Source organism: Neofelis nebulosa, chromosome 6, assembly GCF_028018385.1.
Source record: "Neofelis nebulosa isolate mNeoNeb1 chromosome 6, mNeoNeb1.pri, whole genome shotgun sequence".
Taxonomy (NCBI): Eukaryota; Metazoa; Chordata; class Mammalia; order Carnivora; family Felidae; genus Neofelis; species Neofelis nebulosa.
In genome coordinates, this window is record NC_080787.1 from 74,655,490 (window position 1) to 74,669,305 (window position 13,816).

The 13,816-nt window shown below is 37.9% G+C and overlaps 1 protein-coding gene and 1 long non-coding RNA gene across 5 annotated transcripts in view; one reads left to right on the plus strand and one right to left on the minus strand.

The window, feature by feature from the left end:
• The window catches only part of PHIP (pleckstrin homology domain interacting protein), a 150,645-nt gene extending 145,612 nt beyond the window's left edge, over nt 1–5,033 (minus strand). For all 4 annotated transcript variants that reach the window (XM_058734526.1, XM_058734524.1, XM_058734525.1 and 1 more), the window contains exons 1-4: nt 4,850–5,033; nt 4,676–4,734; nt 4,508–4,537; nt 4,259–4,318 (exon numbers count right to left, since the gene is read on the minus strand). In XM_058734526.1, coding sequence (XP_058590509.1) covers nt 4,259–4,318; nt 4,508–4,537; nt 4,676–4,734; nt 4,850–4,889 — 189 coding nt within the window. In that variant the 5' untranslated portion in view covers nt 4,890–5,033. The remainder of the gene's footprint in view (nt 1–4,258; nt 4,319–4,507; nt 4,538–4,675; nt 4,735–4,849) is intronic.
• A 113-nt stretch (nt 5,034–5,146) lies between these two features.
• Nucleotides 5,147–13,816, plus strand: part of LOC131514469 (uncharacterized) — an 82,426-nt gene continuing 73,756 nt past the window's right edge. Inside the window, exon 1 of the long non-coding RNA XR_009263082.1 lies at nt 5,147–5,266. This is a non-coding gene — a long non-coding RNA (uncharacterized LOC131514469). The remainder of the gene's footprint in view (nt 5,267–13,816) is intronic.

Here is a 13,816-nt window from a genome sequence, read left to right on the forward strand (position 1 = left end):
TTGTAGTTTTCATTAAAAGAATTAGGAGATTTTTTTTTTTAAGTTTAATTTATTTTGAGAGAGAGAGAATCCCAAGCAGGCTCTGTGCTATAAGCGCAGAGCCCGACGAGGGGCTCGAATCCATCAACCGTAAGATCATGACCTTAGCCAAAATCAAGTTGGACACAGCTGACTGAACCACCCAGGCACCCCAAGGACTATAGGATACAAAAGCTGTGTTTTAGCGACTACCAAGCAAATCTTACTATTTCACTGATACTCTATTAAAAAACGAAATGTAACTCTATTCTGCACATTCACTTCATTACTCATCATCCCCCACCCCCAAAATTTTACTGGTTAAGTTTTAAAAGCGCCGTATTATCTTCAATATAGAACAGAAATACCTCATTCAAAAACAAGTTTTTGTTTTTTTTCTAAAACTTGTCTCCTAGGTTTTGAATCTTAACTTTCACATTAATCAGCATACTCTAAATACATGCACACTTATGATCTATACTTAAATATATCTTATTCATGGTTCTTATTTTTCTCTGAATTTAAGACTAGCAATAATTTATGAAAACTAGTACTTAAACCATGGAGAAAAATATACTAATTACAGAGTAAAGAGGCAGTCTACAATGTGGGTAGGGTATCAAAAATATTCACTTGTCTCTAAGAAGAAATATACTACAACCTAAGAATGGCACTATAAAAAGCATTTATATAATTTTCTAATCTGTAGGTTTTCTCCGTATCTACTTTTTTGTGTTTTGGATAACCATCAACAAAATGAAAGAGTTAAGCTTTTAGAGACAATGTATTGCTATTTCTTGTTCAAAATCAATTTTCAGATTACAAAAATTTCAATTCACTCATTTTACAAATGAGCTAACTGGGACCCAGAGAAATTCCATAACTACTTGAGGTAACCTGCAGGCTAACTGCTGACAGGACTAAAATCACAATCCATATCTAACTCCCAATCCTTTCATTTGAATAGAAAAATTTCTAGTAAGTGGAATGATTTTAGGAAAAGTAAATACCACTACATAAAATTAAAATTACATCATTTTTAACATTTAACATTTTAACTGGGTTTAACATGAACGCAGTTTTTATGTATATACATATACATACACATACACATATATATATATGTATATGTATACAAACAAAACAAAACAGCCATGTAAGCAAGAAATGTAATCAGAATCCCAAATTTGGTAAAAAGTGTTTAAAGATTCTGCCTCAAGATCCCGTAAGTATGCAATCACCACTAACTAAAGTGACAACTAGACAGTGAAACTTAATACACCAACTAATTTCACTATTCAAAATAAGAAATAAATGACAAAGCTTTCTCTTTGCCCAAAAATTATCTGAGTTTTCCTGTTCTATAAAAAGTTACCTATGCTTGGCTCCGTTTAAAAAATAACAATTCTGATGAAAGCTTATAATATACCCTTTTGCTTTAAGACCAACCTATTTTTAAAAATATAAACTCTGATTAAACATATACTATAAGAAACAAACCATTTCACTTTGTATCAAATTCCATTCAATCTTAAAAATGTTTTAAATCTTAAGGTAGATGGTAATACAATGATGTTTTATAATAACTTTATCACACTTGCAATAAATGCATCCTTTTTTTTTTTTTTTTAAACCTGTAGTCCTTTAAAAGTGCTCTTAAAACTCCACTTTCCTCTTGGTCAAAACTCAACTGCTGTGATTTACATGTAGGCTGACTACAGATGCTGATCTATGTTAAACAGCTGTAATTTGAGGTTTTCTAGAAATTTAAATCTGACATATATATTCTTCCACTTAACATATTAGTCAATTTATCAGTTAACAGAGCAACATAGTTCCAGATAGAGATAGACACTACTGAAACCACAAATAATAGTTATTATTTTGGTTTCACTCACCAAATTAACTTAAAACCAATGTTAAGTAAATTCAACTTGAAGGCAACGAAGTTTTTTAAGTCATAAGAATAAATTAAGACAATAGAGAACATTATACAAGAGATTTTGCATGTGCTCACCTAGACATATGGTGTTCCAAAATGTCTTAGAGCTAACTGAATTTCAAAAACCCAAATTAAGTTAAACCAAATACCCACACACCTAGTTATATAGTTTGATGGATATAAAAGCACTTCAAAAGGTGTCTTGTATCCAGTAGATATGGAGTGAACAATATGCTGAATGAACAAAAAGAGAAAATGAACCAGGAACTCTTACATTTTAACGAGAATTCTTAACTGCCTCTTAAGTATGCCAAGATGACTGTTCTGGTAAAAGGAGAAAACACTCCAGGCAAAAAACCCCACTTCCATGCAAAATAGGTGGATTTTGAAAAATAACACACTAAAGAAGACACCACTTACTATTCTAAATCTGTTAAAGAGACAAGGAATATAAATTCATTTTATTAATATATGAAATGAAAAACCCTCTCAAGAAACTAAAAATGAACATTAGTGCCCCTGTTTTTACTGGAGAAAACATGATATTCATGCAAGTATTACACATTCCCATAATTTAGCAAAATACCATCAGCTGCTTCATTTTAAAAATGCAGTAATATTACATTTTAATTTTACAAGAAAACAGCAATCTTCAGTGACTGAGGTTTTTATGAGATGCAAGAATGAGTTTTGTAAAATCTGCCCAATTCTTAAAAACAGAATACTATAAGCTCCATAATTTTTTCAAGTAACAAGTCAAGGAACCCACTTAGGATTTTGTCAAATATTTACGCCCCCCCCTCCAAATTAAAATATTGCAGGCACTGAATCTTAGAGTTTGCTTCAAACTCCCTCCATTCACTGTAGCAAAGTATTGAATGAAAGCCTCGATCACTACTTGAAAACAGAGTGTGGAAATAAATATATTGTTAAGGCTCCATTAAATTTCCTAAACCTAATGGACGCTTAATCTATATTAAGTCGTAAGAGATTTAAACTCAAAAGTTAGATGTTCTACATCCAAATGAAACAAATGCCACCAAAATCTTGTCATGCTTTCACCTCACAGAAGACATTCAATTCCAAGGTAGGTGAAACTTCCTAATCGTTTCAGAAGCCCTCATGAAATAACGTTATACTCGTTAGAATCACCTCAAAACATCAGTTCCGAGTCAGTTGCACTGCACAGATTAAGCGCCCCCACCACCCCCGCCGTGTGATTTCTTTTACTGCTCCAGACACACATATTCATACAAACAACCTAAATCGGTTTAGGAGAGACAATATGAAAAAATACAACTACCGAACACAAATACGTTACTCGTCCAGCCACAACAGGTCCACTTTCATAAGACCATGTTTAGAAATTACTAACATAGTCACTGTGAAACCCCACAAAATTAAAAAAAATAGCTACTTTTCAAGCTATTAAACAAAATGCATCCCAATATAAGCTGGAAAACTTTTACTTGCCAAGTTCCATACCACAATAAATGTAAGCATAAAAATCAAAACTCTTCAGTGACTTCCAATAACCGTTTTTACTGAAGTCGCGGAATAGCACGAGAATCAGCAAAATTAGAAAAAGCCGGTTAAACTTCTGGCTTTCAGGGGGGTTACAGGCTTTTACACTTCTGCGAATGTGTTTTGGAAAAAAGCAAGAGGAGCCTCCGGCCGAGTATCATCATACATCCGAACCCCTCAAACAAAAAACCTAGCTCTGAATTTAAGGAAAGCAAAAGAATCGAGAGAGGAAAAAAAAAATAACGCCTTGCTACGGTTCCGCTGCGGCTGAATAGCCTGCTTGTGAAATGCTAATGCCACTTCGGAGCAGTTAGTCACCAGCTATTGTGTGGGGCAGGAGAAAGCCGAGCCGACCGCGCGTGCAGAGCAAGCAAGCGAGCGAGCGAGCGAGCAAGCGCGCCCTCCTTCCTCGCGCCGCTCCCGCCGCCGCCGCCGCCGCCGCCGCCTCGCGCGCGCCCCCGCGCCCGCACGGACGCGCGCGCCGGCCCCTCCTCCTCCGGCCTTGCACTGCACAACACTCATGACGTATCTTTATTTCTAGTACATTAACAAAATATCACAAATAAATTGTTGGCAGCCCCTGCGGCCTCGGGGTGCGTGTTCCCCCGACCACTGCCCCCCGAAGCCCCCGCGCCGGCCTCCCAACCCTCCCCGTGGCCTTTGGAGCTTTCACGTTCTGGGGCCAAGTTTTTGTCTCTGTAAAAAATTGCGGGAAATTCAATTTTTATTCGACTCGGGGAAAAGTTTCTTTGCTCCGCGACGTGAATGTCTCACCAGATTCTGGTAGGTCCTGGGATGCTCCTTCCCGGTCCAGTCGGTGCGGCGGGGCAGCAGCTGCGGGGAGAGGACGCCCCGTGAGCCCGGCCCCCAGCCCGGGCCCGCCAGCTCCCCTCCCCCGCCCGCCCCGCGCCCCGGCGGGGACCCCGAACCCCGCGCCCCGCGCCCCAGCGGCGGCGGTGGCGGCGGCACGGCCCAGAGGCGGCCGCGCGGCGGCGAGACGCGCCGGGCCGCCGCCGCCCTTACCTCCTTCTCGGCCACCTCGCGGATCAGCACCTGCAACAACAAAGCGGGGAGAGCTGAGCCCCGCGCCCCGGGCCGCAGCCCCGCCGCCGCCGCCGCCGCCGCCCTCCCCCACGCCCGCGAGCGGCGAGCGCCGGCTCGGCCCGCGCCGCGCGCCGCGCGCCGCCGTACCTGAGCCGCCTGCTGACAGGGTCCATCTTCCAGGAACCGGGCGATGAGGAAGTAGAGCTCTGCGCGGGAGAGGGGGACGGGGAGACACACAGGCTTAGCGGCCGGGCGGCGGGGGGCGGGGGACCGCGGGCGGAATCGCCCGGTGCCAGCGGCCCCAGCAGCCCCCCGACTTACCCGATCGCAGCTCCGAGAGGCCTTTCCTCTCACAAGACATGTTTATGGGTCACTTCAGGGCCGCCGGCGGGACACCCCGCCGCCGAGGGGAAGCGGGGATGGTGCCGCCGCCTGCCCTATAGCTGTCAGTGTGTGTTCACGAGCCCAGCCTCGGCTCCACCATTCAAGCAACGGCGGCGGAGGCGGAGGAGGAGGAGGAGGAAACAACAACTCTCAGGCAGCGGCTACGGCCGCCGCCGCCTCCGCCGCGGATCCCTCCGCCGCAGAAAGGAGTCCGCCGCCTTCGCGGCCCGGGCTTGGCCCGGTCCTCGGCCCGCGCCCCCGCCCCCCGGCGCAAAAAAGAGTGCCTCCGGCCCCGCGCCCAGCGCCCCCGCGCCCAGTGTGACGAGATCCCTGCCCTTTCCTCCCCGGCCAAAGGTGCGATTTATTTATTTATTTCCAGTCGGAGAAGATGTCGGAGTCGGAGCCGCCGGTTGGCTGAAAGGCGCTTTCTCTGTGGAGGCCGACCGCGGGAGGGAGGGGGCCGGGGACGGCTCCGCGGAGGGATCTGACGCACACGAAGCCGCAGCACAGGCTCTATTCAGTGGCGCTGGCTGGGGCTGAGATGGAAGTTAGTTTCTATGTAGCAGAAATGGGAAACAAATGAAGCAAAACTGCCCAAAGAGGGGAAATGCCCCGAGGATGGGTCTCACTCTCACGCGCGCACACAGACACACACGCAGAGAGCCCTCTCGCGCTGGGCAAACTCGGGATCGCGCTCCCCGGCCCGAGTTGAATGATAGTGTTTGGTTTCTGTCTCTTGCCATGTGCATGTGTATAAATGCTGCGGATTGGCATCTGTGTAAGTCTTGTCCTGCGTTATTTCTGCAGCCTATGCAAAGTGTTGTGTAATTTATTGGAGTGCTGTATATTGCAATAGAGGTTCGGCTTTTTTTGTTAAGCACTTGGCGTTTGCAAGCCCGTTATTTGCCGAAGCCACCTCTGCGTATATCTTTTATTATTGCCGTTGCCTTAAGCATTTTACATTTTAAAGATGTTTTATTTTAATTTATTTTATTGTTTACGGGCAAAGCGAACTCCTGATCTGTACTTCAGATACTCTTTTTCCTGGTTACAAAAAGGCTAGTGATGGCTAATTAGCGACTTGGGATTAAAGAACCTTAAAGGTTTTTTAAGTATTTACAAGAAGGAATAATGTAAAGCTGAGAGAAAGGAAAGAACGCTAATATTTATCTCTAACTGATCGGGAGGTAATTTACTGACAGATCAATACCCTACCGAAGGATATTGAAAGAGTATACTACAGTTTAACCAAGGTGATTAGTGATTAAATAATTTAAATTATCTGTGTATCTTGCAGTTGACTTCGTCATGCTAATTAATGGCTTCTAATTTGAGGTGTAAACCATTCCTGTTTACAGTTAATCACGGGAAGACTTCTTGAAAACTGACTAAAAGAGAAAAAATTAATCTTTCGTAAATTAGTAGGTAATTACCGGTTTTATATGCTAAATCATACATCTGTGTTTTGCTGATGAGGGTAAGGGCCTTGTTTTTTAAAAAACGAATATGGGTGAAATTAATGGAAACAATGGAAAAAGCCAATTGTTAGAAAACAAGGACACCAAGTGATTTTTATCTCCAGATGATTTAAGCACTTTTCAAAAAGACTTGATAGTTGATTTTTTTAAGGGTTGCATTTTAAAGGGAATTAGGATAGTCGTTCTTTGTTAACATTTAACAAAAGATTCCCCTTTAAAATTTTAGATAATAAACTGCGTTTTATGTATCAGGTCTAAAAAGGTTATTTGTGGGTAAAGGACCAACAAGCTGTATTATGGTTTTCTAGATTGTTTCCTCAAGCCTTGTTCCCTCCTAGCTCCTTACATTACTAGTGGGAAATACTTGCTGCAACTGCCTTGTGTTGCACTGCAAGACTGAACCGGTGTGATGCCCTATACTAAATATCCAGAAATCATCCTACATGTGAGGAAGAAGAAAAAAAGCCTCAACCTCTTTGGAATGATAGGATGTAAAAATTGCCTTTTAGAACAATCTTAATCGAATAAAAAAGAGAAGTTACCATGACTCGTCCTACTGCAGCCTGGTTATCAGAGCTACTGTATTTATTGAAATGGCTATCCTTCAAATATTGAAAATATTTGCATTTTTATAGACATGAATTCCATTCTATCTATTGTAGGTAAGTGGCTTGCTTCTAGATAGTTAGCTTTGAAAAGACAGACATTTAATATACCTTTTTGCAATTCTATTTGTTTCTATGACTGATGCTTTCTATTTTAACTTTTTAAAAAGTCTTATATTCTTCGAATAATTGTGATATTTTATATCATCATGATGTTATTACAAACAGATTTTAGGAACTAAAAATTATAGTCATAATCTTGTGGTTTTGAAATATTTGTATTAGTCTGATTCTTACTAATAGATGTTTTATCCTTGCAAAGGAAAATAAACCAAATTATGGCATGGAATATAAAATTACTCTGGGTAAAGTTTTCCATATATGTCTTGCGAGTGTTATGTAAACATGGAAAGCTAGTATGATTATCTCATGTATGCTTTTCATTTAGAAGCCACGAAAACTTTTCCTAAGCTTGCTACCAGTACTTAGCTCCTGAAAAATTGTTAAGGAAAATTTCCCTTCTAAGTTTTCTGGAAATGATGCTCTTGTCATTTTGACTAACCTTGGACAATGTTTATGGTTTCTTTTTCAAATACCTAATTTGAAGACATTTGTAAGCTTGTCTTTGAATTAATTTATTACCATCAGTCTGTTACAAGAAAATACAGGTTACCAGCTAAAAATTAAAACTTTTTTACAACCAAATAAACTATTTGTTTTTAACAGTAGATGTTAAATTGGATTTTTCTAAGTTCTTCAAATGTAACAAATACTCCCTTATAATTTTTTAATTTCTTTAAACATGAAACACATTTCTGGATTCTGGCATCATCAATTAACTATAAGGTTTACATTAAGTCACTTATTGTGCATATGTATGCAGAAAGTCTGTACATAGCAGATAGAAAGAAAGTCTGACCTTGAAGTCCTATGCTTTAGTTCCCAAGGCCATGGACCTTGCACTTCTTCTTCCAGTATTAACTCTTTTGCATGTGAGGATAGCTCAGATTCCATCTATATCCTTTTTTGTTGATTATTTTAACTTTTTCATGGACTTCAAAAATAAAATGCCAACTTAAAAAGATTTTCATGCCTTTTATATTAGAAGGCTAACAAAAATAGTAAAAGTTTGAAAAGCTAACAACAAATGTATTTATCTAATACACTCTGTTTCGGAGAATTATGAACTTTTCTTGAAAAGTCAGTTTCTGTAAAATTCATTTGGCATCACATGAAACAAGATAAACACTTAAAAAGTTTGTCTTGATCATGATAAGCTATTATTCTAATGAAATAATCAAATGTTGCCATTTAAGTCCTTCCTAGAACAAGATGGGATGATATTTATAAGTGAAAAGATCCCACTACCTTTATGAAATTTGGTTTGTCTCCAGTAGGATGATGAAATAATACATAACTCCAAAAAGATTCTGCAAACACAACTTTTGAAATTATATATTAAGTCTTGTTTTTATTTTGATGTTGTGCTTTTATTTTATAGCAAAAGCTTCATCCTATAAAGTGTAGAAATGGAAAAGTAGAAAGCATTCTTCTTCAGAAAATACCTTCTTTTTTAATACTCATCTGCCCTAACAACAACACACAACTATCAATAGAGTCTTATTTAACACACCCCACTCCTCCTCCTGGCTTGCTCCCTGATACTGTATGTTTCTGTCCATGTCTGTTTGACTTTCTCTCTACACAGACATTCTTCCTTCACAAAGCTTGGATGTATATCAAATTTGAAACATATGAGCAGATATACTCTTTGGCTACTCCAGAAAGAAAAAGATAACCAGCTTTAATAAACCAATCCATTATTTAACAATTTATATCGCCTCCCTGTATCTCACTGAAAAACCTTTTTACTTATGTTAGAGCACAATTCCTTTTAATATGTAACAAAAATTAGTTGTTTACCAACAATTGTATAATTCCTTACTTATTTGAATGTTATTAGTAATTCACCATTCAAAAAACTTCCATTCAAATAATTTTCCTCCAAATTAAATAATCCTAGTAGCTTACATATTTTATATGTAAGTCTTGGTTTACACAAAAAATACACATCTTCATGGACTTATTTATTTTTTTAACAACATGCATGAGTTAACAGTACAATTACAAAGATTAAAGAAGAAAAGCAATTTTAGAACATATTCCCACAAGATTTGGAGCAGCACAGTGGATGAAGTAGAAAAAGCTGTTCCAGATGGGAGGAAACTTAAAGGAGAAGTCTGTAGGCATGTTCTATCATATGCAGATGTCTGATGGATCAAGAGTGGGCCGGACTGAACACAGAACGGTGGAAACGGGAAGGTAGACTCTGGGGAAGAGATGCAGAGGCTTCGAAAGTTGCTAGTGGTGGTGTCTTAGATAAAACATACTATTATGAATGTGATTTAAAGATGGGATTTGAGGACAAGAGGTAAGTAGTCACTTGCCTTTCCATATGCCTGAATTCATAAACTTTGAAAACCCCAAAGAAGAAAAAGTATTTATATGGGAAGAAAGGGGGTGGGGGGATTTATATGACAGTGAGTAATCTCTACATGATAAAGAACACTCAGAATCAAGGACACAAAGTAGATACTGTTGGTGAAGAAGGAGAATGGTTGTTTAAAGAGTAAGATCTTATTGACATAATGCCCAAAAGTCTGACCTGATACTCAAATATGAGAGTAAGATATTATAAAAGTAAGATACAACTCAAAATTGAGAATGAAGCCAATTTAGATTTAAACTGACTTTGTAAAAAAAAAAAAAAAAAGTGTTTCCATTTTCTGAATTCCTACAGAAAGGTCTGTCAAGTTATACCACCTTCCTTGTAAATTGCCTTTATTTTTCTTCTTATGTATATATACTTGGCAAAGATCTTCTTAACTTATGTTTCTGTTACTTTAGTCCCTTTGATAGGTATACTTATATTTTTTGAAATGGTGATTAGCTAACTAGCTCAAACAAAGAATGCATTCTATTATACAGTTATAAAATTTAAAATAATGTTGATAACAAGTAGATCTTTCAGCTGAGTTGTGTGTGCGCAAAATTTAAGAAAGCTTACAATTTGATTTTGATATTACACCTACGAATTCCATTGTAGTCATAGTTTTCATACTTAAATTTAAGCACATAAAAATATAGATGTAGATGAAATGGGTACAGTAGATTTTTTAATGATCATCAAAACTTATCAAATAACAATGATTTATAGAAAAACTAATATAGCCTTTAAATGGAATCTCCTTGTAAGCACGTATGTGTTATTTTCTCTCAATAGTTATCAGAAGTGATGTTACTGAACATCATTAGGGAACATCTTTGTTAAGAATATTGAGTAAGTGGTATCATATGGAAAAGAAGAAATATATTGCCTCATTAAATGTCTCACCATCCTTACCTCTCCAGTTCGCATACATTACACCTTACACTTATTTTTGTCATTCAGTGTTTTGGGTTTTTCGGTACATATAAGATTTCTGTGTTTCCCCAATATCCCCATATTTTCAGTTTTTTCAGGGTCTCCATAAAATTTTCATTCTCTTCCATCACTGAAACTTTAGTTTCCAATGATAAACCAAGCATAGGAATTAAGATATGTAATCAATGTGGATATATCCTAAGAGCTCTAAAAATATAAAGAAGATCTATGCTTCTTATAGTTGAGAGTGCCACACATTAAAATCTTCAAGATCTCTTATTTTCAGCTCTCCTGGTTATTTACACAAAAGGCTAGGGAAATAATTTACACAACTTGTGTGAAAAGGAAGAAAAAGGCCTTCTGTTCTCTACTTTTCCTTAAGAAATGAGGTGCTAAGCAGGAAGCATTTTCTGTTTCTGAAGTATATTTATGTATTTTTGTACTACTAAATTTTTATTTCAACATTTTTGCCGAAGTCAAGATAAATGTGGCCTCTTTAGATGTTAAATTTTGCTGAGTTAGAGGAATTACTGATTTTTTAGAGATAATCTTTGGAGTAATTAATGCAGCTTTCAGACTCTCGTTTGTAAAGTTTTCAATCTAATAGTGGCTGAAGAAAACTTACATTGACTCAAAACCCGTTGTGATGTGCTTAACTTAACCTCTTTGAGATATTTAGTATGGGAAACTTACTTCATTTCCAGAGCCGGATCCCATCATGCCAAAAAAAAATTTTAAAGGCATCCTTGATGAACACACAAGGGCAAATTTCCATGGCACGATAGTAAAATATTTCCCCCTAACACCTATTAACATAGCATTCTTCTATTGAATAATTATAAAGGTCATTTTCCCTTTCAATTAGCCAGTTTCTCATGTGGCTTCTTAGTTTTTTCCTTTTTATTATTAAGAAAATATGTTGATAGAAACTTATTTTGTAAGTGTTAAAAAGAAAAATAAGAACTTCATCACAAGTTGTGACATGTACCACTTCTGTGAAGCCGTGTTTCTTTTTCTTGGGCAACACTGAAGTGATACAAGGACCAAAAGTCAACCTTTAATGTCTGCCCTTGTCTCCATATGCCATTCTTACTTCTATGCAATCCTCTTTGTAACATGCTTACTTTCTCTCCATGCATTAACTGAAGAACCAGCATTTAAACACTAGCTTGCAGTTGGACCCTCATTGTGTACTTTCATACAACACATGGAGATACGCAGCTCACCAGACACTGATTGCAGATATGACACTAATCTGAAGTAGCTGAGACCCTCCTCCCTCCCCCAAAATGGCTGCATCTGGAAAGAAAAGGTTTTGGTGGTAGTCTGGCCAGTCCCCAGAAATTGTCAATTATTAAAATCTGACTTTATCAGCAGCAATATCCCAATTTATTGAACGGACTGCAAGAGATAGAATCAATGGCTATACATACCATTCAAATTTAACGATGATGAATTCACATTCCTGAAATAGAAACTATGATACATTTATACATGTAGACTATGTTTTTGTGTGTGTGTGTTTTTTTAAACATTTATCTTTGAGAGACAGAGATAGAGCATGAGCAGGAGAGGGTCAGAGAGAGAGACACACACACAGAATCAGAAGCAGGCTCCAGGCTCTGAGCTGTCAGCACAGAGCCCGACATGGGGCTCGAACTCATGGACCACGAGATCATGACCTGAACCGAAGTTGGACACCCAACCAACTGAGCCAGCCAGGTGCCCCAATGTTTTTGTGTGTCTTAATATAATTGCTTTTAGTACTAAGTGGATATATTTTACAAATACTAGCAGGAATAAATTCCAGCAAGTTATTTTTAGTAACTGCAAAATTAACAACATAAAATCTTGTGAAATCAATTGCATGTGATATAGATTAATGTGAAAGCATTTCTTTCACAACACGTTTTTGAATAAGGGTATGATTTCCATATTAAAAAAATTAAGAATTCTAACAGATTAGTTGCAATTCTATAATATAAACTATAAAGAGGTTTGAGTCAAGAAGTTTTCTAGCCACAATTAGTTTGAAAACTTAAAAATCTAGTGTCAAGAATTACATTAAAACTCCAAAAATTTTTATAGTACTTTTTTATTAGTATTTTTTAGTATTTTTATAGTATTTTTTTTAAGTTGCAAATGTATTATCATTCTTTAAAAGCTTAGTTCTTTTTAACTGAGATATTTATGCTTCAAACATTAACATTTGGAATCTAGAAATCAAGTTGCCTTATTAACTCAGGAGCAATTTTTAAAAACTTCTTTATCATGGAAAAATATCAAACATAAAGTAAAGGAAATAGAAATATGATCCCCTGGGTACTAGATGCCCAGTATTCATGATTATTTACATTTGGACAATCTTATTTTATCTATCCTCCCCTACCACCCCCTTTCTTGCCTAAATGTTTTAAAGAAAATCTCATCATTACTCCTGTAAATAATTTGATATGCAGTCCAGAAGCAAATACTAAGTAGCTTAGTTCTTTCATTGATGGATTGATCCATCATGTGAAATTTTTTTTACATATGGTAAAATATGTACCATATTTTAGACACTGTATTAAGTCCTGGGAATTGATTAGCTGGAAAAAGTCATCAGGACCCTTTCTAAGCAGTTCTCTTATGATAGGAAATGCACAGTTAACAAATCAGATCATCCCATTCAACTGCTTAAAACCTATCAATGATACTTTATGAACCCCTGGACGATCTGTAGTAGGATATGTGAAACCCCTCATAATCTGCCTGTCTCAACCTCTCCACACTCAACTTTACCCACTGGACCATAAGCAGTCTAAATGCCTCCTATATGGAATTAGTTTTCCAAACATGCCTTTCTTTCATTTTTGCACATGCTGGTCTCTCTTTCTGGAACCTTCATCTCAAAACCAGACCAATTCTCATGTAGTTTTCAGGACACCACTCAATTATCCATTGCTTCTTTGAGAAACTCTGTATGCATCTCCTCCTAGCAAACAAACCAGGTATTCATCCTCTGTGCTTCCAGAACAGTTTTCTGTGTGTCTCTTGTAGCACAGCTTTGAGGCATATTATTGTTTTATATTGTTTTTAGTCACTAAGTTTTTTTAGGAAAGTCTCTGAATTTTGGATTTCTGTATCCCCAATATATGCAACAGTTCAGAATAGACAACAGATATTTAATAAATACAGTGGTTTTTTTTTTCTTAGAATGTGCTTATTAGATGAACTGTGGTCATTTCTGAAGGTGTAGTAGGATGGTTCCTAATAATGACCTAATTTTAGTTTGCCTAATTTGACAGGACTAAAATGGGCACATGGAAACACTGACGGTTTTGCCATTAGAGGGAAGGAAACAAAGTATGCATTGTATTTAAAAGAAACACCAGAATGTTCCACAAATTTGGATATT